We start from the raw sequence: 26,177 nt of genomic DNA on the forward strand, positions 1-26,177 counted from the left end.
GCAAAATATCGTCTCTTTTTTCTGGCACATAAAATTGAAAACACCACTATGAGTGGATTGTTTCCTTTATTTATCATGTTTCCCAGCAGACTCTCTGGGAGGGGATCACTTTAAAAAAGGATACAATTTCTTTTGATACAGTACATGTTTTTTGTCCAACAGGACATTTGTGTACCACTCAATGTTTAAATACATCTTTGGAACAATTGATGCTTTTAAAGACAGACACATAGCTTCAAGGTTGAGAAGTTTCAGGCCCCCATATTCATACTCTTTGTACAAAACCTTTCTTTTAATCTTTTCTGGTTTGCCGTTCCAGACAAAATCGAAGACCCTCCGCTCATAAATCTTAAAAAAGTTTTGTGATGGAGCTGGTAATGACAAAAACTAATAAATAAATTGAGGAATAATTAACAAGTTGGCAATAGACATTTTACCATACAAGGTTAGGGATTTCCCTTTCCATAATTGCATACTTTTGTCCAGCTTTCTTAGTCGATTATCATAATTTACTGAGCCTAGATCTTCCAGATTTTCTGGGACAACAACACCAAGTATGTTAACTGGTCCATCTGTCCACAAAACAGGCACTTAGCATTCCATTCGAAAGGACGTTCCCTTTAGATTTCCGATCCTTAATATTTTACATTTATCATAATTAAGCTTAAGGCCAGATTGCTGTGAAAATATGTCCTAAAGATTAAGAAGGTTCCGCAAACAATGAGGAAAAATCTTATCTTTGTGAATCAGCCTTTTCTGACATGAACTTCATCAAGAACAAACACAGAACACGCCTCACTGATGCACATCTGCAAGACTCACTCAGAGTTGCAGTGTCAAGTTACACACCAGAGTACAACACACTAGTTAACAGCATGCAATGCCAGGCTTCCCACTAACTGACAAAGAAACAGATAACAGATTTGGTGTCCAGTTCAAAGTGTGACATGATTTAAAAATTTGAGAGTTTACTTTTGTATTTTACATGAGTTATTATTTGTACAAACATGGTGCAAAGTAATTCATGATTTGTTAAAAAATGTTAGTGGCTAGCTAGTTAAAATGGGATATTGTGATTTCACAAGACTGTCTTAGAAGTGATCATTTGAAAATGTTCAATTTGAAAAATGTGCACTTAGAGAAAATATAAAAATAAAGTGTTGCATATTGATATTTATCTGTTTCTATATATATTTATTGTGAGAAATCTTTAAGATGATCAGTGTTTCCACAAAGATAAATCATTAATTATTAATAATAACAGAGTTAAAGGTAAATTGAGCAAATTGGCTACTTCTGGCAATTTATTTAAGTGTGTATCTAACTGGTAGCCCTTCGCATTAATCAGTACCCAAGAAGTAGCCCTTGGTTTCAAAAAGGTTGGTGACCCCTGCACTAAAATATCTATAGATCAACTTAAGATCTAGCCATTGGCATGAACATTTACATTTTTTAAATATTTTGTGCCCTCTGTGTCAAATAACTTTATGGCAAGAACACAAAAATTCAATTTTATTCCCCAAAAATGTATTCAAAGTGGAAAATGTGATTAGAGCTTTAAATAGGAAAATAAGTCATAAAAACATTGCTTTTAATTCATTACTATTTTTTTTTGCAATGAAAAAAAAACTACTACAGGTCTTGGGGATCCAAAAGACACAGCAGCTTTATTTTGTCCATTCTTAACATGTACAAGATACATAAGAACTGAAATTACATTTTCGGCACAATCCCGCTAAGAGCAGACATTCGTTACAGGGGGACAAGACGGGACCGCCAACGGATCAGCCACTTACAACGCTCCTTAAAAAGGTGGGAAAAAGGTGACATTGGGAAAGGGGGAAGAGTAATAAAAATATCAGTCTGAGGCTGGACCCTCAGGAGTGGTCCAGACTGAGTCAGAGGAAAAAACCTCACATAGCATGGCACACATAAACATAGTACATGTGATCACAACAACTCGCAACAGAGGAGGGGGGAGTTGGGACCCTGGAAGCCGGCTGCCGCTATTAAAGCGCTACTCAGCCCCCACAACCCCGGAGGAATTAAGCAGTGGTGAAGGCGTTGATTTGGGGAGGGGCGTGTGCGTGCATTGTATGCCCAATTAACTTGGGTGAGATGTTGGAATGTCTTTGTGGACTGAGGCCGATCTCAAAAGTTTGACCCAGGTGCTTTTTGAAAAAAAGGAAGGTCAAAAGCGTCCATCTTTGAGGAGTCCTCGGGGGAGTTCTTCAGAACAGCCTGTTCCTTAAGGCCATTCGAGGGAGTCAAATCGTAGATTAAGATGTTGTTTTTCTTCGAGCAGTCAAAACAATGACATTCCTGCTCTGTGTCCGTGTGCTGGCTCTCTCAATTCCAATTTAATTATTCTTTCTCAGCAAACTTCACCAAGATGATATCCATTTTGCGATTCAAATCAGAAATCGCTCCAGTCTGTGATCCCACAGCACGGCCCAATCCTTCCATTGCGTTGAACAGCCTTTGGGCCCCTTGAGTGGCTGCCATCGTCTTCCGAATTTGACGATACACCAGAGCAATGCCCAGCCCAATCAGCAAATGCCCTGCGATCACGGCTCCAAATAGGTAGATGTCTTCCACGTCCTCGATGGAAAGGACTGAGAGGCACATGATTCTCCAAGTATTCCAGGAATCTCTCACGTACCCCGCAGCAATGGTTCCATCAGGGCAGCCAGGCTCCCCCGAACCTCTTTTCCTTGTCGAAAAGACTGTGTCAATTGTGTCGAGAGTCCAGTTGATCAAATTCATTTTGATGTTTAGATTTGAAGACAGCTCAAGAAAAGAGGCTTCAAAAAAGTTCAGACAAAGACAAGGACACAAGAAAGCAAGCAGGGAAGGAGGGAGCGGAGAAAAATGCGACCACCCTCACCAAGAGGCAAGACAGAAGCCAAAAGGCCACCACTCATAAAAGTGTTTACATAAGTCATATATCCAGATATGTATATTATTTTTTACTTTCAATGCTTAAATCTCTAGATCAAATTCAGATCTAAACGTCGATAATAAGTTTTTATTATTTTAAGTGTTATGATCCGCTGCCCGGATCATAGTTTTACGTTTTCAAGTCACATGTGTTTTCAGCACCTTGTTTTGTTTCTGTTGCCATGACGGCAGATTATGCTCAGCTGCCTCTGGTTAGTGTTCGAGACGCTCACCTGTTGTCCGGGCACTAATCAGAGGGCTATTTAGTCTTCGCCCGGGCAGCACTCTGCCTGGCTTCCTAATTTGCTTTCACGCAACAGCTAACGACCACCTTGTTTCCTGCTAGCTCTCATGCTATATATTATTTTGCTTGCTAGCTCCCACGCTAGTCGTTTTTGTTTTTTTCCCTGATATGATTTATTTGTGGAAATAAATCATTTTTCCTACCTGCAAGCTGTGTCCGAGCCCGTCTGCATCCTTGGGAGAACACCTCGCACCACGATGCGACCAGGTCGTTACAGTAGGAAGCCAGCAAGAAGTTCTCCCGCAACGAGCACGTCGGAGGAGATGGACGAAGGTGCGTGGATGGTGTTGCGAGCGATGGAGGCGGAGACTCTCCGCTATTCCCCTTCGGAGCGCCAGGACCTGATATGGGGTCCTAACGGAAGGTTGGTCCCAATCCACTCCGTTTGGCCCGAGGACATCGCCACACCTCCGCACCACCGGACGCGTCAGCGAAGACGGAAGCCACCAAAGAGGTCTTCACTTCGCCGCCAAGACGCGCCACTCCCTCAAACTCCTCCGCCGGTACACAGCAAGCTACATTCAGCCCAAGATTTCCCTCTTCAAAGGTCTGTTAATCCCATCAACTACCTTACCGAAGACTGTTATGACTGGCCTGTCAATCACTGGGACTGCAGCTATGACGTCATTCCGTCGGCACCCCCTGATGACACGCCGCTTGATGACGTTGTCCCGTCCATTTTGGATGACGTCATAGACAAAGACTTTTTTAGACATCATGTCAATTCTTCCCGCCAGCCATTTTCAAGTGACTTTAATTCTGCGATTAATCATTATCAGGACATTTTTTTAAGGACTAACTCTAGTCAGTCCCAGTCTCAAGTGGGGGGTGACAATAGACATTTTGGACAATTTAGAGGAGAGGATTCTGCCCTCCCCCTGACCACCCTCCACCCACCCTTGAAGACGGTTCCAATCCGCAAGGAACGCGTCTGGGATCCGCTTTTTGAGGGGGGGGCTGTGCGAGTGGGGTGGCACAACGGCGTGCTAAGCCGCAACCTCCTGCTCGGCCACCGCCACCTGTCCTTCGGCGGGCTAAGCCACAACCTCCTGCCCGGCCGCCACCACCGGTTTTTCGGCCTGCTAAGCCGCAACCGCCAGCTAGGCCACCTGCACCTCGACTGGTTCTCACACCAGTACCTGCACCTCGGCTGGTTCCCACACCAGTACCTGCACCTCGGCTGGTTCCCGCACCAGTACCTGCACCTCGGCTGGTTCCCGCACCAGTACCTGCACCTCGACTGGTTCTCGCACCAGTACCTGCACCTCGACTGGTTCTCGCACCAGTACCTGCACCACGACTGGTTCTCGCACCAGTACCTGCACCACGACTGGTTCTCACACCAGTACCTGCACCACGACTGGTTCTCGCACCAGTACCTGCACCACGACTGGTTCTCGCACCAGTACCTGCACCACGACTGGTTCTCGCACCAGTACCTGCACCACGACTGGTTCTCACACCAGTATCTGCACCACAGCTGGTTCTCGCACCAGCACCGGCTGCCACGACAGCGACTCCGGCTGCCACGACAGCGACTCCGGCTGCCACGACAGCGACTCCTGCTGCCACGACAGCGACTCCTGCTGCCACGACAGCGACTCCTGCTGCCACGACAGCACGACAGCGACTCCTGCTGCCACGACAGCGACTCCTGCTGCCACGACAGCGACTCCTGCTGCCACGACAGCGACTCCGGCTGCCACGACAGCGACTCCGGCTGCCACGACAGCGACTCCGGCTGCCACGACAGCGGCGACTCCGGCTGCCACGACAGCGACGGCGACTCCTCCGGCTGCCACGGCGACGTCGACACCTACCGCTTCCACGGCGACGTCTCAGCGACCTCGAGTGGTCCGGCTGCGCAAGCAGCTCTCTCAGAGGACTCGGAGGCTGCTGAAATTCTGGCGCCACTCACGCCCACCTTCTCGGCGGCCACGAATGTGGCCTTACCGTGGTCGCCCGCCTCGCCCGCCTCGCCAGCGGCGGCGGCGTTCCATTCGCCGCCGCCACCTGACCCTTCCCCGGTGGATTCGGGGACACGTGGCCTGGCGACCCACCACCAAGTCACCCCCCCGCCCGCCCTTGACTAGTGAACTTTTTGCTTGTTTTTTTTTTTCGGGTTCCAGTTGTTTTTTTTGTTTTCAAGGGACATCTGGAATCTGTCCTTTTAGGGGGGGGGTACTGTTATGATCCGCTGCCCGGATCATAGTTTTACGTTTTCAAGTCACATGTGTTTTCAGCACCTTGTTTTGTTTCTGTTGCCATGACGGCAGATTATGCTCAGCTGCCTCTGGTTAGTGTTCGAGACGCTCACCTGTTGTCCGGGCACTAATCAGAGGGCTATTTAGTCTTCGCCCGGGCAGCACTCTGCCTGGCTTCCTAATTTGCTTTCACGCAACAGCTAACGACCACCTTGTTTCCTGCTAGCTCTCATGCTATATATTATTTTGCTTGCTAGCTCCCACGCTAGTCGTTTTTGTTTTTTTCCCTGATATGATTTATTTGTGGAAATAAATAATTTTTCCTACCTGCAAGCTGTGTCCGAGCCCGTCTGCATCCTTGGGAGAACACCTCGCACCACGACGCGACCAGGTCGTTACATTAAGAGCAATGACAATTTTAAAGTAAAAAACTGCCTGCTTGGCAGCTGTGTGTTATTAGTGTCAATATTGTAACATTTTCTTGTTACATTGCACCTGTTTGCTCTTATAGTTCCCTTTTTATGTTTTTTTGTAATAGCATTTTTAAAATGTGCAGCGGGCCTTTAAAACATTTAGCTGCGGGTGGCAGATGGCCCCCAGGCCACGCTTTGGAAACCCCTGCACTAGACACTAACTTCATTAACGGTGCAAAAAATAAACATTACACAACAAACACACAAAGCTACTTTCTTTAAAGACCTACCGTAAACATCTATATGATCGGGGATCTGCTGTTTTTACAGACCTATATTAGGTGCCAACATAGTCAAAGATCCTCTAAATGACAGGACCACTTTACTGTCTTGAAAAACCTGTAAAAAAGACACTAGTCAAATATCCTGTATGTCAGGAGCACTATGAAATTGTACTAAAACAATATACAGGTATCCTTTGTATAACAGACGATATTTAACTAGTGTTTTAGCACTATGTCTTTAAAAACAGCTGAGTCCTCCTGTCATATGGAAAATCTTTGATTAGTGTTTATGCATAGGTCTTTAAAAACGACAGAGGTGTACTGTCATATTGACCAGTGGTCCCCAACCACCGGGCCACGGCCCGGTACTGGTCCGTGGACCGATTAGTACCGGGCCGCACAAGAAATGTAAAAAAAAAATGTATATATATATACTGTATATATATTTTTTTTTAAATTAAATCAACATAAAAAACACAATATATACATTATATATAAATATAGATCAATACAGTCTGCAGGGATACAGTCCGTAAGCACACATGACTGTATTTCTTTATGACAAAAATAAATAAATAAATAAATTTTAAAAAAACACCCCCCCTCGGTCCGTGGGACAAATTTTCAAGCGTTGACCGGTCTGCAGCTAAAAAAAGGTTGGGGACCACTGATATAGACAATTTTTGACAAGCGTTTTAGCAGGTGGTCCTGAAAAACAATAGAGTCATCCTGTCATTTAGACAACATATTACTTGATTTCTAATTTATGGTTACTTTTGTAGTAGAATTTCTGACCTTTGACCTATAGTTCATGTCTGTCAAAAATGTATGCTCATTTTGATTTCTCTTCCTCTTCTGTGGGACAAAAGTGAACTTTAAGTCGTGCCAACCTGTCTAACTGAATGTGTTGACTGTCTAAAAGATTCAAGTTGTTATGGAACAGATAGGGAAAACAAAACAAGACATTGACGCACTAACAAGAGAGATAAGAAAGGGATAAAGCCAAACGAAGAGAGTGTTTTGGGCACCATCTTTTTCATGGTGACGGGCGCGCCCGGGGGGGAAACTTTCTGTGTGCTAGACAACTCAACCCAACCATTGTACCATTTGATTATGAGTAAAATAAAACTCTTGTGTTATATCTACTTTGGTTCTCATTGACAACCTGGACTTTCCACTACACTTTCATCACAAAATAAGAATTAGAGTCATCCCTCATCACATTCTGCTTCAAATTTTGTGGCTTCACTACACTGCAGATTTTTTAAAGCATACGGTATTCTACAACATGTTTTCCTTAAATTAAGTATTTTCAAGCATACCAATGGCTGAATGGACTCTATATAGCAATACTGAGGAGACCAAACCCATCAGAGCACGCTGCTCAGTATCATGGCCACTGACAGCACCCACACCGGTTTAGCTTGTTTCCTTTTTAAAACAATGTTTCTCAGTTGTTAGTGGTTGTTTCGTCATTGTGTATTTCCCCACCTCAGAAAACTGGTAAACAGGTTGAAGAAAAAGAAATGTGGATTTTGTCAATGCATCTTGGATAAGATGTCCAAGCCAATCTAAATATTGCTATTACATAATGGCAGCTAAGAGCAACAACCATGTATTACCGGTCTTGTCTCATGTGGCTGTCGCATGTTTGAAAGTCCACTGGACCTGTCTGCACTGCCAAAGGCCAAATCGTGATTCATCACCAAGCGAGGGCCCATATTGCTCAATGCTTTAAAAACGCCATGCAGCGATTCAATCTCCTTGTTTTATGAACTCATTGCATAATCACAGATTTATGACATCATTTGATGGAGTGAAAATAAAAAGAGTTGCTACAGTACATTACAATATGTTAGCTTTGACACAGTGAGTGACAGCATCTTCAGAGGAATATAGTCGCTCTCATTACTGACAGTTCTCTACAGGAAGTGTACACACAATGTGCATATGCAAACATGCCGAGGTTACACAATGGCAGATAAAAAAAGGACATTAGTGTGAGTGGTGAGTGATGCTGAAGCAAAAAGTGTGCGTGCCTGAAATTGTAGGTCACGGCAGAGGTGATATGGGTCATGTTGGTTGCTGGTACAGAAAAAACGATACACAGACGCTCCCTCTCGTCTGCATCTACGCTGTCGCCCTGACGACGTCAGCACTAAAGCATTTAAAACATGCAACAGACATGTGACATTGAACGCATCTCCCACAATTGATCAGCAGGAGGAACATTCCTCGAAAAATAAGGAGAGCAAGTTGAGTACAGCAGGCGACCTTTGACCTCAAATGTCCCTGCTGAGGCCTATCTTTACTTAACGGCTCCTTGTTTTAGTCACACACCCATTGCATTTTGACGCTATTATATACAACCCAACATTGCACTCTTATTGATGCTTCAGCAACTGTTGACAGCTGTAGTCCCGCAATTCGTCTTTAGATGGCGACAGCAAACCAGATGTGGACTCCTTAGATCAGTGGTTCTCAAACTTTTTTTCAGAAAAAACTTGGCTCTCTAAGTATCACCATATTGACCGAAATGACATACAGTAGCATAGTAGGCCTAACCATCCATTAAAAACAAGGCACAGGTTTTATTTAACAAGTATATTTTATATTTTTGGCCACTGTAACGTTACACAGTTTGAACAGTAACATTGTGTTTGAATACAGGAAAATAAAACACTGAACTTTAAACAAGTGATTATTTGGCGTACCGCAGTTTGAGAATCACCGCTTTAGATGTTTACTTAGGTAAATTAAATGTATGTATTCATTATACAGTATTTATTTATTCTGTCAGTTATTACTGATGTATATATCTTTTATTAATGTATTGTTTTATTATTGTTTAACTTGTTTGTATAACTAAAGTATTAAATTATATTTTATATTTATTCATTAGACAATGTTTGCTTGTCAGTTTTCACTCCTGTATACATTATATTATTTTCTTGACTGCCTACCAACTCTACTACATTTTTCATCCTTTTTTTAATTCCTACCTTTTATGGGGTATCGTAAGTGGCGACCCATCGGTGTTCGAGTTCTGTCTCTCTGTACAATGTATGTTTGTGGGTTTGTGTTGAAAATGACATTTCGTTGTACTTGTGCAATAAAGTTCCTTCTATATAAATGAACATGTTTGGTAATTATCAATAAATTGCTGATACATAAAGAAGAGGTATCTTTAAATAATATTTGCTTCTTTCAAGTTCCTACTCCCATTTGGACATGTTGACCTGTGCACGTCTGTAATTTTACGTTTGTTACGCATGTTAAAAATAAGGCAAACCATTACTTCCCACCTATGAATATTGCATTATTATCAAATTTTGTTATTATTATTACAGTAGTGGTGGTATTTTTTTAAGGAGTGGGCAGATCGATTTATATATCAATTACAGTGTATCAAATTGATACAATCAATATCTATTTAATATAATTTATTGTTGAATACAATTATAATAAATGACAATACATTTATCAAAATTACAATTTATACATTTAATTTATTATAATTTAATTAAAAGAGACAGTTTAATTTAATTAAGTGAAATGGGCCTCAACTCAATGTTCAAATCCAAGCTGAAAACATCTTTAATTGTTCATATAACAACCGAAAGTATTTTATCTACACTCTTTGATTTAGATTTAAATCATGATTATTTTCATGATGATTATATTTTACGATTTCAACTTGAATTATGATTATTTTTATGATTATTGAATTTGTATTTTTGCCTTCTTGTATTTTTCTGTAAAGCATTTTGAATTGTCTTACAAATTGTGCTCTATTAACAAACTTGCCAAGCCTTGCCTTAGATGTAATATTTTTGTACTATATTTGGTAATAATGATATCAATACCAAAGATAATATCAGTATTGGCTCAATATATGGGATAGATATTTGTCTGATTATTTTTACAAATATCTGTGTTACAATACAGTACTATTATACTGTATTGTTATTTTACTGTATATAGTCAAGTCAATTTGAATTATTAACGCCAATTCACAATAACAGTTTTTCTGGTGTAGAACTAGGTCTAGATCAGGGGTGTCTAACTTGTTTTCATCGAGGGCCACATCGCAGTCATGGCTGCCCTCAGAGGGCCGCTTGTAACAGTGAATGTAAGAATATAAAAGTATAACCGCCTAATTATATTATTCTATGCATTTGGTTATTTGATTTTTGTACATACAAATTGATGGATAACTTGCTTTGAAATCGTAAGTCAATGTGACAATTAAGCAGATATTTAAGTATTTATAGTTATTTTTACAAACTATCATACGGTATATAATAACTAGGGGTGCTAAAAAATGTTTTTTATCATATTCGAATCCCGATTTTTTAAATAATTTTAAATTTTTTCTTGATGAATTAAAAAAATGCTTACTTGGTGCACATATGTGTCACACGTCAGCAACCAAAATGAGGTTTTGTAACCTGTAAGCTGTTTTGTTAAGGTGTTGTTATTATTATACCAAATAATAGATTGCAAAAATCAGTTTGAATCGAGAATCGTTTTGAATTGAGTATCGATTACGAATCAAATCCTCACCCCAAGAGTCGGAATCGAATGGCGAGGTGCCCAAAGATTCACACCAATATATTTGTATATATATATCAAAGTTTAAAACATAGGAAATTTCAGGTATTACATAATTTTTTTTCTGTCAAAATGGAAACAATGAAAACATTTAGTAAGAAAGATGAAGTATCCATATTATTTCCAGGCTTTCGCGGGCCACATTAAATGACGTGTCGGGCCGTGTCTGGCCACCGGGCCTTCAGTTTGACACGTGTGGCATAGAAGGTCTACACCCCTCATCATTATCATAGAGAGAACCAACTAAACACACAAGAGCAAGCACTTGACGAAAGAGGAAAGGGAAAACTAGAAATCTAGATACAACTAGATGGGATCTTATATATTTATGTTTATATATTGTTATATTGTTAACTAGGCGGCACGGTGAAACAGGGGTTAGTGTGTGTGCCTCACAACACGAAGGTCCTGGGTTTGATCCTGGGCTCGGGATCTTTCTGTGTGAAGTTTGCATGTTCTCATCGTGACTGCGTGGGTTCCCTCCGGGTACTCCGGCTTCCTCCCACCTCCAAAGACATGCACCTGGGGATAGGCTGATTAGCAACACTAAATTGGCCCTAGTGTGTGAATGTGAGTGTGAATGTTGTCTGTCTGTCTGTGTTGGCCCTTTGATGAGGTGGAGACTTGTCCGGGGTGTACTCCGCCTCCCGCCCGAAGCAGCTGAGATAGGCTCACCCAACCCCCGCCCCCCGCGACCCTAAACGGGACAAGCGGTAGAAAATGGATAAATGATAAATAAATGATACATGGGTTATACTTGTATAGCGCTTTTCTACCTTCAAGGTACTCAAAGCGCTTTGACAGTATTTCCACATTCACATACTGATGGCGGGAGCTGCCATGCAAGGCGCTAACCAGCAGCCATCAGGAGCAAGGGTGAAGTGTCTTGCCCAAGGACACAACGGACATGACTAGGACGGTAGAAGGTGGGGATTGAACCCCAATAACCAGCAACCCTCCGATTGCTGGCACGACCACTCTACCAACTTCGCCATGCCGTCCCTAGGATGGATGGATATTGTTAACTACTCAAAGAGTAAGTTTCTGGACACTTGTCAAACAAACTGTGTGCAATAAAATTGATTTAAAAAAATATTTTGTTCATATTGTTGTCTTATATTGTTCTATTTATTTATTGTTAAAGATAATACGTTTTTGACCCATATTTTTTTATTTGGTCTAATATCTTTTTCCTGTTTTTTTTCTGAAATCACAAAATCAATGGTCAAGTAAAAAGCATTGGTATTGGCATATTTACTTGGTATTAAAATTCCGCACTATGCCCACTCCTAGTGGTGTTTTTTATATATTTATTTAATTCAAATGTATTAATATATTCCCCCTATAGTTCTTGTACAAACCCCGTTTCCATATGAGTTGGGAAATTGTGTTAGATGTAAATATAAACGGAATACAATGATTTGCAAATCCTTTTCAACCCATATTCAATTGAATATGCTACAAAGACAACATATTTGATGTTCAAACTGATAAACTTTTTTTTTTTGCAAATAATCATTAACTTTAGCATTTAATGCCAGCAACACGTGACAAAGAAGTTGGGAAAGGTGGCAATAAATACTGATAAAGTTGAGGAATGCTCATCAAACACTTATTTGGAACATCCCACAGGTGAACAGGAAAATTGGGAACAGGTGGGTGCCATGATTGGGTATAAAAGTGGATTCCATAAAATGCTCAGTCATTCACAAACAAGGATGGGGCGAGGGTCACCACTTTGTCAACAAATGCGTGAGCAAATTGTTGAACAGTTTAAGAAAAACCTTTCTCAACCAGCTATTGCAAGGAATTGAGGGATTTCACCATCTACGGTCCGTAATATCATCAAAGGGTTCAGAGAATCTGGAGAAATCACTGCACGTAAGCAGCTAAGCCCGTGACCTTCGATCCCTCAGGCTGTACTGCATCAACAAGCGACATCAGTATGTAAAGGATATCACCACATGGGCTCAGGAACACTTCAGAAACCCACTGTCAGTAACTACAGTTGGTCGCTACATCTGTAAATGCAAGTTAAAACTCTCCTATGCAAGGCAAAAACTGTTTATCAACAACACCCAGAAACGCAGTCGGCTTCGCTGGACCTGAGCTCATCTAAGATGGACTGATACAAAGTGGAAAAGTGTTCTGTGGTCTGACGAGTCCACATTTCAAATTGTTTTTGGAAACTGTGGACGTCGTGTCCTCCGGACCAAAGAGGAAAAGAACCATCCGGATTGTTATAGGCGCAAAGTTGAAAAGCCAGCATCTGTGATGGTATGGGGGTGTATTAGTGCCCAAGACATGGGTAACTTACACATCTGTGAAGGCGCCATTAATGCTTAAAGGTACATACAGGTTTTGGAGCAACATATGTTGCCATCCAAACAATGTTACCATGGACGCCCCTGCTTATTTCAGCAAGACAATGCCAAGCCACTTGTTACATCAACGTGGCTTCATAGTAAAAGAGTGCGGGTACTAGACTGGCCTGCCTGTAGTCCAGACCTGTCTCCCATTGAAAATGTGTGGCGCAATATAAAGCCTAATTAACCACATCGGAGACCCCCGGACTGTTGAACAACTTAAGCTGTACATCAAGCAAGAATGGGAAAGAATTCCACCTGAGAAGCTTAAAAAATGTGTCTCCTCAGTTCCCAAATGTTTACTGAGTGTTGTTAAAAGGAAAGGCCATGTAACACAGTGGTGAACATGCCCTTTCCCAACTACTTTGGCACGTGTTGCAGCCTTGAAATTCTAAGTTAATTATTATTTGCAAAAAAAAAAAAAGTTTATGAGTTTGAACATCAAATATCTTGTCTTTGTAGTGCATTCAATTGAATATGGGTTGAAAATGATTTACAAATCATTGTATTCCGTTTATATTTACATCTAACACAATTTCCCAACTCATATGGAAACGGGGTTTGTATTATAGAATACCGGTACGCCCTGTTTCCCATTTCTTACGTGCGCGCTCCCCGTGAACGTGACTTCCTGGGAGCGCGCAGCACCAAGGGGCGGGGCGGGGCTGCGCGCAATCAGGGCAGCGCTTGATGAGCAGTGTCCCGGATATTTACCTTCTTCTACCTGGATCTTTCCTCGGACACCGCCGCCCGTCCCATGGCGTCCTCGGCGGCCAGTCTCATGAGTATCTGCCGTCTCTGAAGCGGGACGACTGAGGTAAATGTCACTCTTTTCTAAAACAACAACAAAAAAAGTTTCTGTGGGCCGAGTTTCTCCAGGCTTGAGGGAAAGTTTAGCGGCAAGGCGTTTGTTCGTGTTTAGGGTGTAGCTGACTTAACGTGAGGTTGTCAACAGGTTTCTTATTGTTCGGCTCAAAGTACAGAGAGGTCACTGTTGTTTATGTTGACACCTTCCAAATAAGGCCACTTTTGCTTTGTTTATGTACACTGGTTGTTTACTAGTCCCTCATCTGCAATGTGTGTGTCAATGTCAACATATCACAAGTAGATGCTAACCACTAAAATGAGCTAGCATGTACATGCTGATTATCCCCTTTTTTAAGAACATGTACTGTATTTGTACAGTAATTTGATTAGAGGCCCAGCCTGTGAGAGGCTTACTGTGGAAAACAAGCCATCAGCTTAGTTTTTAATACATTCCAAGTGTGTCGCCGTGTTCAAACATTAACTACGAAACACCACTACGGTGAGGTCTATTAATCGTTTACCTGGAAGCTGTGACAAGATCGGACACACTCATGCATGCACTTTTTGGTTAGTGCATGTAAATGTTTTTATGTGCTGCAAAAAAGTGGGCTTGTTTCAGCTCTGAAAATGCTTAACATTCTTATCATTCAGGCGGCGAAATGCACAGTAGACGTGTTGAGGCCCGGGTCTGACAATAAAGACACTACACACATCTCCAGAGTCACTCCTTCGCATTCATGCTGCATTACTCACTGCAGGCCTTTTGCTTCATCCATTACTCACCGTGCAATGTCATCATCCTGAGGGAGGTGCTGTCAGACAACAGTGAGGAGACATCTTACCCTGTTGCGAAAGTTTGTTGTGATAATGTGTATGTTTGTGTTTCCAGGTCCCCCCCACTGTGACAAACTAAAGGGCCACTGGGCTGGGGGAAGTTACCGTGGTAACAAACATGCCCAAACCAGACTTGGTTTGTCTCATTCAGCTGCTGGATGGCACCATCGAGACCTTCAAAGTAAATGTACGACACACACACACACACACACACAGACACACAGACACACACACACACACACACACACAGACATAGCGTTTCCTGCCGGTGTGTATGAGGAGATCATATGTTCCTGCTATCTGTCACCGCGCTTTGCTAATGATCCTTGTGTCCGAGCACTATTTTTCGTCCGCATTGATCCACATTTCCTGTTCATCAGTGACCTCGATGTCAAGGACAAGTTAATCTCATGCAGTTGTCACGCTTGGTAGGGCTGGGCGATATGGACGAAAAAGTATATCTCGATATATTTTTACTTAAACTCGATATTCGATATATATCTCTGTAGCGGTAAAGTCCTATACTCTTACTCAGGGGTGGGCTATTCATTTTTACCGGGGGCCGCATGAGCAACCCAAGCACTGCTGGAGGGCCACACCGACAATATTTCAATTAAATTTTGCTTAAATTATTTTTGATATACCGTAAGATAAATAATAATAATAATATTTTCATTTAACCTAACTTATCTTTATACAAAAGCAGATGGCTTTTGATGGTTTTATTTTTAACACTTTCTTACACAACACTTCCTGATGTATAATACAATGCAAAAATGTCAAATTCTGTCACTTTATCCTGCATTCTCTTTGTTATGAACGTAGCACGCCTGTAAGGTGATTGGCGAAGAAGGAGGAAGTGTTGTTGTTGCCAAAATGAGGAGTGTGCACTTCTTCTGGACGCTACAATTGGTGTCAGAAGTGGGATGAAATGCCTCCCAGTTCGCCTTGCCATCAAACCCGGGAGTCTTCATTGAGGGCGGAATTCCCCCATGCCAAGCAGCGTGCGCTGCACCTCTCTCCTTCCTCCCTCTCTCTCTCTCTCCCTCTCTCTCTCTCTCTCTTTGCGGCGATCTCCTCACGTGGCACGTACCTCCCGATGACGTAGCAGGCTGAGCACACAAGCAGCGTAATATGCGCAAAGTTTTACTTCTGACACCAATTGTAGCGTCCAGAAGAAGTGCACACCAAGTCTGACGCTCTTTTTAAACTTTTATTGAGCAAGCTATACTAACACTGCTCAACTTATCTCGTTCCTTCCACACGCACGTCTATCCTCACTCCTCATTTCGGCAACTCAAGTACACAACATCAACTTCAGCAGGTCGTTACACTATATTCTTTAAACACTGCAATATGTGTACCACAAATTAAGCACACGGCTTACCTTGGCAGTCCATGTCTTGTTGAAAACACGCCATTCGTCATCAACTTTTCTTTTTTTAGCGTCTCGGGGGTAACCGGGCATCACTTGTCGCTGAGCACCTTCACTCACAGGTTACACACGGACATACGCCCATAAATAACACTTTTCAAAATAAAAGCAGCACAGTTGTATTGCACGCAGGACGTAGACGTTTTTTTAAACTTTATTTTGTAATTTGTGATTGCTGCTGTTCACATTCACTCAATCGCGCACGAGCATATACGTCCATACGGAAGAAATACAAATAACGCTTTTCAAAACAAAAGCAGCACCGTTGTATTGCACACTCGAGATAGATACTTTTTTAAATGTATTTTGTAATTTATGATTGGCCGGACAGGGACGTACAAAGGGCCGGATGTGGCCCGCGGGCCGCAGAATGCCCAAGTCTGCTCTTACTGCTACCGGTTGCCGAATATAAATGAAGCTAGTTCAGACGTGTGCAGCCGGCTTATAATCGATGTCCAGAATGATGTCTATGTTTAACCAAAATATTTATTAACATACAGTCACGTAATTCAAACTCACTTTGTAACAAAAATGGAAAATAAACGGGAGCAAACAAATAATAGCCTGACACAGTCAAAAACTGTTGCACCTCCACTCAACAACACCTAAGCAAGATCCCAGCTCCTCCCTAAGTAGACTGGCACTTGGCCTTGAGCCAACCCCTTTAGTGACGTCATGAATTTGACGGACAGAAAGAGTAAATGGCTCTAACACACCAGCCCCTAATTGCTACTGGCGTGACTAACAGAGCAATTGAATTAAAAATAAATAAAATAAAAATAGAGCCATAATACCAAAACAAAACCCTTTTTCTTTGGTTTTCATGTTCCCTTTTGCAATAATGCAGTTATTTTACTGCATACCTTTCACATAGAAGGCATATCTTTGTTACGGGTCTTTCGATCATGCTCGTTTTGGTTTGCAGACTAACTGAGTGTACAAGGCCTTTCCTATCAGGAAAGGTTTCCAGTATTCTTCTAAGTATTCAACTTCCTCTTGGTGCTTAAGCATCCACTACTGCAATGATATCTCCTGGCGTGAAACATCTTTTTTCATTTGTCCACTTTTGTCGCTCTTGTAGCAACGGTAAATACTCGCGAATCCACCTTTTCCAATAAAGGTCAGTGATATAGACTCTGCCTCCATCTTCTCTTTGAGTACAGATCCTTTTTTCTTTCTGCTTCCAAAACTTTGACTCTTGCCTTTTCCATTTCTCTCTTTTCCTTCTCTTGTTGCTGCTGGAGAAGTGCTTGCTCCAAGGCTCTTTGTCTTTCCAGCCCTAGAGCTCTCTCTTTGGTCAGAGCTTGCTCTCGCTCTTCCTGCTTTTTAGCCAAATCATGTTCTCTCCTGCCTCTCCTTTTCCAAAGCAAGTTTTTTCTCCAACTGCAAAGCTTTTCTTGCTCCTCTTTTTCAATGTGGAAGCTTTCAGCCCACTCATAGGTTTTTTGGGCTGAATGTGTTCCGCCAATGCTCTGGTTGATAAGCGGTTCCTCCAACCTGTTAACGATTGTGCGGTTAACAGTAACTGTGGGGCTCCCATTATGCTGGTTGTTGCCTTGTAATGGCCCATTAATTACCCACCCCAGTAGGGTTCTGACAGCATAGGGTCCGTCCTCGTGGCTGTTAATCACCTCCCATGGTTCCATTAACTTGGAGGCGTTGGTACCAATCAACAGGTCCACGTTGGCAGTTAGTCGAGAGATTTTGATGCCTTTGAGGTAAGGCCACTTATCTAGCTCTGCTTCACTGATCGGATTGCTAGTACACACAGGCATCTGCCTTTGAGTGAACACATCAGGAAGCTCAAAAAACGTACTGCCAGTAAGATTAGAGATTTTCAGGCCATTTACAAAGCAGCTAGGGACCGCCTTACTTCGCCCCATGGTGCGCAAGTGGACTCTTGTTCTTCGGCCTTCTGTGTTCAGCCTGTTCACTAGCTGTTCAGAACAGAAGGTCCCTGTGCTTCCTGGATCTAGAAAAGCATATATCTGGACTATCTTGCTGCCCTTTGAGCACTTCACTTGAACGGGCAGGATAGGTAAAATTCCATAGTTGCCAGCCCCTGTACGGCCACAAGATGATGATGTAGTGCAAATCTGTATTTTTACATTTGGCAGTTGGCTATTTCCTCCACTTTCCAGATGCCTCCTGTCAATATGTTGCACTTTGGGATGTGTCTTGTTTAGGGATGTCCCAATCCAATATTTGGATCGGATCGGCCGCCGATATTTGCCAAAAAATGTGTATCGGCAAGGCATGGGAAAATGCCGATCCAGATCCAGTTTAAAAAAAAAAAATCCAGTCCGTGTTTTCCAACGCACCGATTTAAATAATACATTCCACTTTTCTGCTGCTCCCTAATTTCCGTTCCGCATTTTCCAGCACACCTTCAACACATCCACAGGTCTGTGTCCTAACCGTTAAGACGGCCATGTGAATTAAAAGTTACCGGTAAAAATGACAGCTGTCTCTGTGCGATATAGAAAATGACTATATTGTGATATTCGAGTATACGTTCTCACGCAGTTGCTTTTAGCTGCTGGCATTACACGACAGGCTCTTCCCACTCCTTCTTGTGTCTGCTTCTCACAGACAGCAAGCGCACCTTCTTACACACGTCACATACTGTCACGTCATACGTCACATACGTATACGCATTCTCCCAGCAGAGAGGTAGCAGCATGGCTAACGTTAGCTGTGATGCTAGCGTAGCCGTGTGAGCGGTAATAATGAAGGAAGAATTAATTAATTCCCAAGAAAAACAGCAGGGGGTCCATCGTCTGGCGGTGGTTTGGCTTCAAGTGGGAATATGTCGAACAGACAACCGTAATTTGTCAAGTGTGGGGCAAAAGCGTTGCTATAAAAAGTAGCATTACTGCGAATATGTAGCATCATTTGAAAAGTCCCCTGCTAGAAAATGAAGAGTGTTTGAAACTCCGCACGTCAACATCTCCATTGTGTATTATTCAATCTCACCTAATTCAGCTGGCTAGTTGTTATCAAGAGTACTAAAACCCTTTTCAACATGAATCTGACAACTAAGTAGGCTAAATAACTTTAAACTTTAATACATGCTCGGCCAGTATTAGTATCGGATCGGAAGTGCAAAAACAACATCGGTATTGGATCGGAAGTGCAAAAACCTGGATCGGGACATCCCTAGTCTTGTTGCAGTAAGAGCAAGTGATGCGCCTGTCACAACTCTTGCTCAGGTGCCCTGTGCACAGGCAACCAAAACACAGCCCTTTTTCTTTTAAAAAGTCAAGCTTATCCCTGTGTGTCTTCTTTCCCAGTATCGGACAGTGCTCCAATGCATGTCGACTTTTACAATAAAGACAGGGAATACAGTTTATCTTGGAGAAGTAGATGCCTGTGTTCACAAACTTATCCAGGTGTGGATCCGGTTTAGGTTCAGTGGCAACTGCCACCTGAGTTGCGAAACTGCTTCTTCTGAACTGTGATTTGCTTTGATGTATAGGCTTGGGTTTGGTTATTGTTTTATTCCGAGGAATGTCCTGAATGTCGCCAAAGACAGGATCTGAAGCAATTCTGACCTGCTGTTCAATAAATTTCACAATGTCTGTGAAACGAGCGCGTCGCTTTTGTTTGTCAACAATGTCAGCTGCTTTTCCTCTCCACTGGTCCCTTAGTTTGTAAGGAAGCTTTTGTATGAGCATCTTCATGCTAGCTGGCATATTGAGCTCATCCAAGTATTGCAGGTCTTCCATCGCATTGGAGCATTTTCGAAAGTAGAGTGCATACGCTTGGGGATTTTTTACATCCTCAGACTTGATGTTTGGCCAAACCATGATTTTGTCCAGGTAGGCTGCTGTTATTTTTGAAGGATTTCCGAAGTGTTCCCTTTAAGGCTGCAGCTAACGATTATTTTTCTATCGATTAATCTATAGATTATTTTTTTCGATTAATCGGTTAATCTCTAGATTATTTTTTTCGATTAATCTATAGATTATTTTTCCTTTTACCGATAATTTTTTTATTCAAAATGAAGATGAAAAAATAAATGTAGGCCCGTTTTTTCAAAAGGCATGGCTTTTATTTACAAAAAAAAAGAAGTATGGCCACTCAGTCAACATTGACAACAACATGACTAAATATTCTGTAACAATGTAAACATTTAAAACTTTTAACATTTAACAAAATTAAAAGTAGCTTATTTGCTTTTTAATGTGCTAATATAAAAGTCAACATCCAGTGCAAATCTTAATATTCTGCAATAGTATAAGCATTTCAAAAGTAAAAGTATTGCTTATTTTGCTTTAAAATGTGCAAAAATAAAGATAAACATCCAATACAAAAAAGCGCAAAACGAAATATTCTGTAACAACAGTGTAAACATTTCAACAAAAGTGAAAGTATTGCTTATTTGCTAAAATGTGCAAAAATAAAGATAAACATCCAATACAAAAAAGTGCCAATCTAAATATTCTGGAGCACTGTAAACATTAAGTATTGCTTTTAAAATGTGCAAAATAAACATCCATTCCAACACAGTACACAATAACCAATTCTACTCATTCCAGTGAGTGACTAACAGTTGTAATGAAGAAAGGTTAGCATGTGTACATGCTCTGCTTCTTTTCATGTTTACAATATTCCCAGCAGCTGAAAATAGGCACTCAAAAGGGGTTGATGTGGCTGGAACTGAGAGGTAATTAGCCTTCACCTCAAGCCAGGACTGCGAGTGAGCTGAGCTGCAGTTTATATTTCTAGAAGGTCAACAGGCTCATAGTGATGTTACTAGTAGTTGACTGGGAGGTGTTTATTATCATTTGGGGAGAGTCCGCTGCCTGATGCTCACCTGCTAAACACCTATCTACTCCACGCTGAAGCGCTGACTACATGCGCTCTGAATACGCACTGCTGATTGCCTGGTAATGCTATGTGTGTACCAATCAGATGGTTGTGTGGGTGGGACAATGCTGCGTGCTGAGACAGAGGCAGAAGGAGCAATGCAGCTTGTTAAGGCTTTAGCTTAGGAACTCGTTCGGTACACCCCCGTACCGAACCGAAAGCCCCGTACCGAAACGGTTCAATACAAAACACGTACCGTTACAGCCCTAGCAGATACAAATGACACATTCATGTTTTTGTGTAATGATGACAACGTATGCTCGCGCGGACGATTGACTAGTTGATGGTTTTCTTTTCAAATGTTCGTTCATAGCTGTTGTGCTGCTATGATAGGCCATTTCCGCTCGACACAGTGTGCATACAACAACATTATTAGGCAGTGTATTGAAATACTCCCACACTTTTGACCACTTTTGGCATGCTTTTCCCCCCTCGCTCGCATCGTCTGCTTTGATCGTCTGCTTTGCGCTTCGCCATGACGGTAGTGTGACGTAAATATGCGATGCGTCGACGCACAAAAACGGCGTCAACGTATTTACGTAACCGTTGACGTCGACTACGTCGACGCGTCGTTTCAGCCTTAGTTCCCTTAGTAGGCATTTTGCTGTAGCATAGCCTCTCTCTGTAGGCATATAGAGGCAACTGCGCACCAAATCTCCCTGCTGTCCTTTGGTAAACTGCTCCAGATAATATAAGCAGTCACCACAATCATTGGTTTTTGTCTCTACACAATGCTCAAATGCTTTTATGAAAGCCTGAAACTGCAATGGGTCACCCTCAAAAACCGGAATGTGTCTGTGTGGAAGTAATTGTGAGGTTTGAGCTTGAACCAGGAGAGCCATCATTTCATTTTGCCTTTGTAATACAGTGTGGAATTCCCCTGGTATTGTGTTATTGTCTTGAAATGATTGAGCTGCTTGAGGTAAATGTTGCCTTGATTGGTTTTCCACAGGATCCAAAGTTGATCCAGCGAAGTGGTTGTTTGTTTGGTTGAGGGTGTGAATGAACCTTGTTTGGGGCATGCTTGGCTGTGTGAAGCTCTGAAGGAGCAGCTTTAACAGACTGCTTAAGTTGTTGTACAGGCTGCACAGGCGCTTTTCTCAGTTTTGTCCCTTGCCTATAATAGGACTCCGTTCCATCAGACTTTTTGCTCCTGCCAGAAACACTGGCTTCATGGAGGACAGACAATTTAGCATTGTGGGCTGCTATTTGAGTATCCAACTCCATTTGCTCCTTTTTCCTCCTTATGGCCTCTGCTTGTTCCTCCTGTTCCCTCTTTAGAGCTGCTGCCTGCGCCTCCAATGCATGAATGTCTTTTAAAGCAATAGCACGGGCAATAAGTGCTGCCTTATCTGCCTCTGCTATTATGCGATCAGAAGAAGTGGAAGACCTTTTGCTTTTGTTTGAGGCTGTGGAATTATTGAGCTTTGATAAGACATTGGATTGAACATTTGAAATGCTGTCGTGGGGTTGTACACTTTCATTTTCAAAACCATCAACAGCAGAACCACCATTTTCAACCTCATCATCATTTTGACAATACATCAACCTGTCAACCTTGTCAATAAAACCATCAAAATTAAACATTTTTTATTTGTACCATGTCTCATGTTTAGTACACTCATCATCTGGCAACAGAGACAACAAAGTTTTGTGCACTTTTCTGGTTTCATGATAAAAACCCATAAACCTGCTAAATTCCTCCTTTAGCTCATGTGAACGGGTTTCGTCATTTAACACGGCAATGACACCCTCTTTGAGAGTCTTTGCAACTTTGATTTTCTTTCCCCTTTCAAACTTTCAATTTTGTGACCTAGAGCCTTGGGTGTCATTTTTACCACACGTTTTCCCTTCAACCCCTTGCCCAACATTGTCACGTTCAGCCACATTGTCCTCCTGTGGTTGTTTATGTTCGTCAGCGCACGTTTGTGCTCCCTCCTCCTCCATTTGGAAAAGTCAAAGTTTTTCAACCCGCGCGCAGGTCAAGTCAAATAGTCACCAATGCATTGGATTTTTCAATATTTGTGTGCACACATTTTAATAATGGCTGTTTTTTTTATGTCGGAGCGCCGCTAAAACATACTACATAGGTGTAGGACTGGCTCAACGCTGCTCCGCGTCCTCCTCCACTTACGCGCGCGGCTTGGCTCGGTCGGATGATCTGCTGCTGCTGGCGCCAATGAGCGACCCTGTAGCTCTCCAGTGGGACTCGTAGCTGTCGATGCAGAGCTTGATTGCAGAAATGTCTCCGCCAATCCGTTTCCTCCGCTGCCGGTCGCCAAACAAACGCTGACAGCGGCCCGTGCGTTTCTCTTCCAAAACGAGCCTGGAACTTGTTGCTTCCCAATAAACAACTCGCGTTCCGATGAGGCAGTTTTTGACTTAATGTAGCGGTAAAGTCCTATACTCTTACTGCTACTGGTTGCCGAATATAAATGAAGTTAATTCAGACATGTGCAGCCGGCTAATAATCGATGTCCAGAATGATGTCCATGTTTAACCAAAATATTTATTAACATACAGTCACGTAAATCAAACTCACTTTGTAACAAAAACGGAAAATAAACGGGAGCAAACAAATAATAGCCTGACACAGTCAAAAACTGTTGCGCCTCCACTCAGCAACACCTGAGCAAGATCCCAGCTCCTCCCTAAGTAGACTGGCACTTGGCTTTTAGCCAACCCCTTTAGTGACGTCATGAGCTCGAGGCAATAAAGCGAAAGCTATCTTTCATTTGGATTGACTTTCACCGGAGATGCGACAGCACCGACTCCGCAGTGCTTGGTGTGTGGTGAGAAGCTATCCAATAGCGCCATGGTGCCAAGCAAGCTTAAACGCCATCTCCAAACAAAACACCCCGATGGACTATTTTGTACGCTTACGTACAAACAATGAGAAACAGGCAAAGAAATTTGGCGTGACAGCGACACAGAAAAGAGTGAGAAGAGCTTGTCGTGTAATGCCAGCAGCTAAAAGCAACTGCGTGAGAATCCACAGACCTGTGGATGTGTTGAAGGTGTGCTGGAAAATGCGGAACGGAAATTAGGGAGCAGCAGAAAAGTGGAATGTATTATTTAAATCGGTGCGTTGGAAAACATGGACCGTAATTTTTTTTAAAACTGGATCTGGATCAGCATTTTCCCATGCCTTGCCGATACGCATTTTTTGGCAAATATCGGCGGCCGATCCGATCCAAATATCGGATCGGGACATCCCTAATAAATATATATATATACACACACATGTATGTATGTACTGTATGTATGTATATGTGTGTGTGTGTGTGCATATACATATATATATATATATATATATATATATACGTGTGTGTGTGTGTGTGCGCGTGTGTGTGTGGGTTCATGTAACCGCGGACAGAAGCACTTTATTGGCCAATAAAATAGAATCCGCTGATAAACACAAAATAATATCAGGGAAATTGACATAAATATAAGTGAAATTTTGTCAGTGTGAGGAGAATAAATATTTATTTGGAAAAATAATATGTCCAGTAGCGCACATTTATCCCAGACATACTCAAACACCGGCCGTCCTGAGCTCAACAATGTCAAGACGGCCACCTAAAACAGCGGCTATACGTTGATGCTAAAGCTTATAAAAAAATAAAAAGTTAAAGTACCACTGATAGTCACACACACACTAGGTGTGGTGAAATTACTCTCTGCGTTTGACCCATCCCCTTGTTCCACCCCTTGGAAGGTGAGGAGAGCTGTGAGCAATAGTGGTGGCCACGCTCGGGAATAATTGTTGGTGATTTAACCCCCAATTCCAACCCTTGATGCTGAGTAATATAATATATAAGAGCATCCATACACCCACAACACATCTCATCTACGTGTGTTGTTGTAACGACATCATCGATGTTACATTAATCTGTGGTCGCAATTTAAGAGGCTTGCTCATTTTTATTCAGCCTCAAGTCGCCTCTTCACTCGTCCAGCTCAGAACAGCAGCACAGCACACTTCCCCCATTTCACATTAATAGCGCAATGCGCCACATCCGGTCTTACTGCACCTACAAAATAAAGGTTTCAAAAAGTACCTTACACAAGCATAATGTGCTCAAAGCACTTATTAAATGTTATTTGACTCAAAAAGCACATGGTGGTAAAAGTGTAAAAGGTAAAAAACTGAATTAAAAACAAACTGGAAAAAAACAAATTAAAAACAAATTGGAAAAAACTGATCTTTTGTATTGAGATTATTTAAATGAATTGTTATTGCTATTATTTTAATTGTAGTTTATTTGTCACTAATTTATATCCAGGTTTTTTTTAAACTATATTTAAAGTTGAGTTTTGGTGGTACAATAAATATTCATGTTTTCAAATTAATCGTGATTACATTATCAATCAAAATAATCGTGATTGTTATTTTCGCCATATTCGTCCAGCCCTACTGTCATCAAAGAACTGCTCAACAGTTGTTTGATGACTCTGCTTCTTCATAAACCTAAGATTGCCATTATAACTCTCTGTGTGAGTGATGTTACAAAAAGCTGTGCCATGCTTGGGGAGAAGTGGTTTGGCACCACCAGTTGGTTTGCATGTAAAAATGTCTAAACTCCAAATTTAAGAAGTCTTGTCTTTTTCAGACTTTTTTCTTGGGAAGTCTAGTATTTGGGTCAATACGAAAGTTGAAGGTGATATTGATTTGATTATCCCAAATTTAATTAGCAAATATACAGTGTTTTTCACATACAGAAAATGAATATTAAATTGTATATATTGTTTATATTGGCCCTGTGATGAGGTGGCGACTTGTCCAGTGTGTACCCCGCCTTCCGCCCGAATGCAGCTGAGGTAGGCTCCAGCACCCCCCGTGACCCCAAAAGGGACAAGTGGTAGAAAATGGATGGATGGATATTAGGGGTGTAACGGTACACAAAAATTTCGGTTCAGTACGTACCTCGGTTTAGAGGTCACGGTTCGGTTCATTTTCGGTACAGTAAGAAAACAACAAAATATAAATTTTTTGGTTATTTATTTACCAAATTTGTAAACAATGGCTTTATCCTTTTAACATTGGGAACACTATAATAATTCTTCCCACGTTAATCAACATTAAACTGCCTCAAGTTGTTGC

The 26,177-nt window shown here is 41.9% G+C and overlaps 1 protein-coding gene and 1 long non-coding RNA gene across 6 annotated transcripts in view; one reads left to right on the forward strand and one right to left on the reverse strand.

Moving 5' to 3' along the window:
* Positions 1-1,483: 1,483 nt before the first annotated feature.
* Positions 1,484-14,849, reverse strand: LOC133659936 (uncharacterized). The gene is made up of 4 exons (XR_009827744.1): positions 14,716-14,849; positions 13,840-13,959; positions 11,156-11,281; positions 1,484-2,713 (listed from the first exon to the last, which is right to left on the reverse strand). It is a non-coding gene; the product is annotated as an uncharacterized LOC133659936 (long non-coding RNA).
* The window catches only part of ptpn3 (protein tyrosine phosphatase non-receptor type 3), a 73,092-nt gene continuing 60,679 nt past the window's right edge, over positions 13,765-26,177 (forward strand). The window contains exons 1-3 of one of the 5 annotated variants that reach the window (XM_062062859.1): positions 13,765-13,942; positions 14,584-14,757; positions 14,822-14,947. In XM_062062859.1, the coding sequence (XP_061918843.1) occupies positions 14,885-14,947 (63 nt within the window). In that variant the 5' untranslated portion in view covers positions 13,765-13,942; positions 14,584-14,757; positions 14,822-14,884. Of the gene's footprint in view, positions 13,943-14,583; positions 14,758-14,821; positions 14,954-26,177 lie in introns of all 5 variants that reach the window. The other 4 variants (XM_062062856.1, XM_062062858.1, XM_062062860.1 and 1 more) reach the window with 4 other exon arrangements.

Source organism: Entelurus aequoreus, linkage group LG11, assembly GCF_033978785.1.
Source record: "Entelurus aequoreus isolate RoL-2023_Sb linkage group LG11, RoL_Eaeq_v1.1, whole genome shotgun sequence".
Taxonomy (NCBI): domain Eukaryota; kingdom Metazoa; phylum Chordata; class Actinopteri; order Syngnathiformes; family Syngnathidae; genus Entelurus; species Entelurus aequoreus.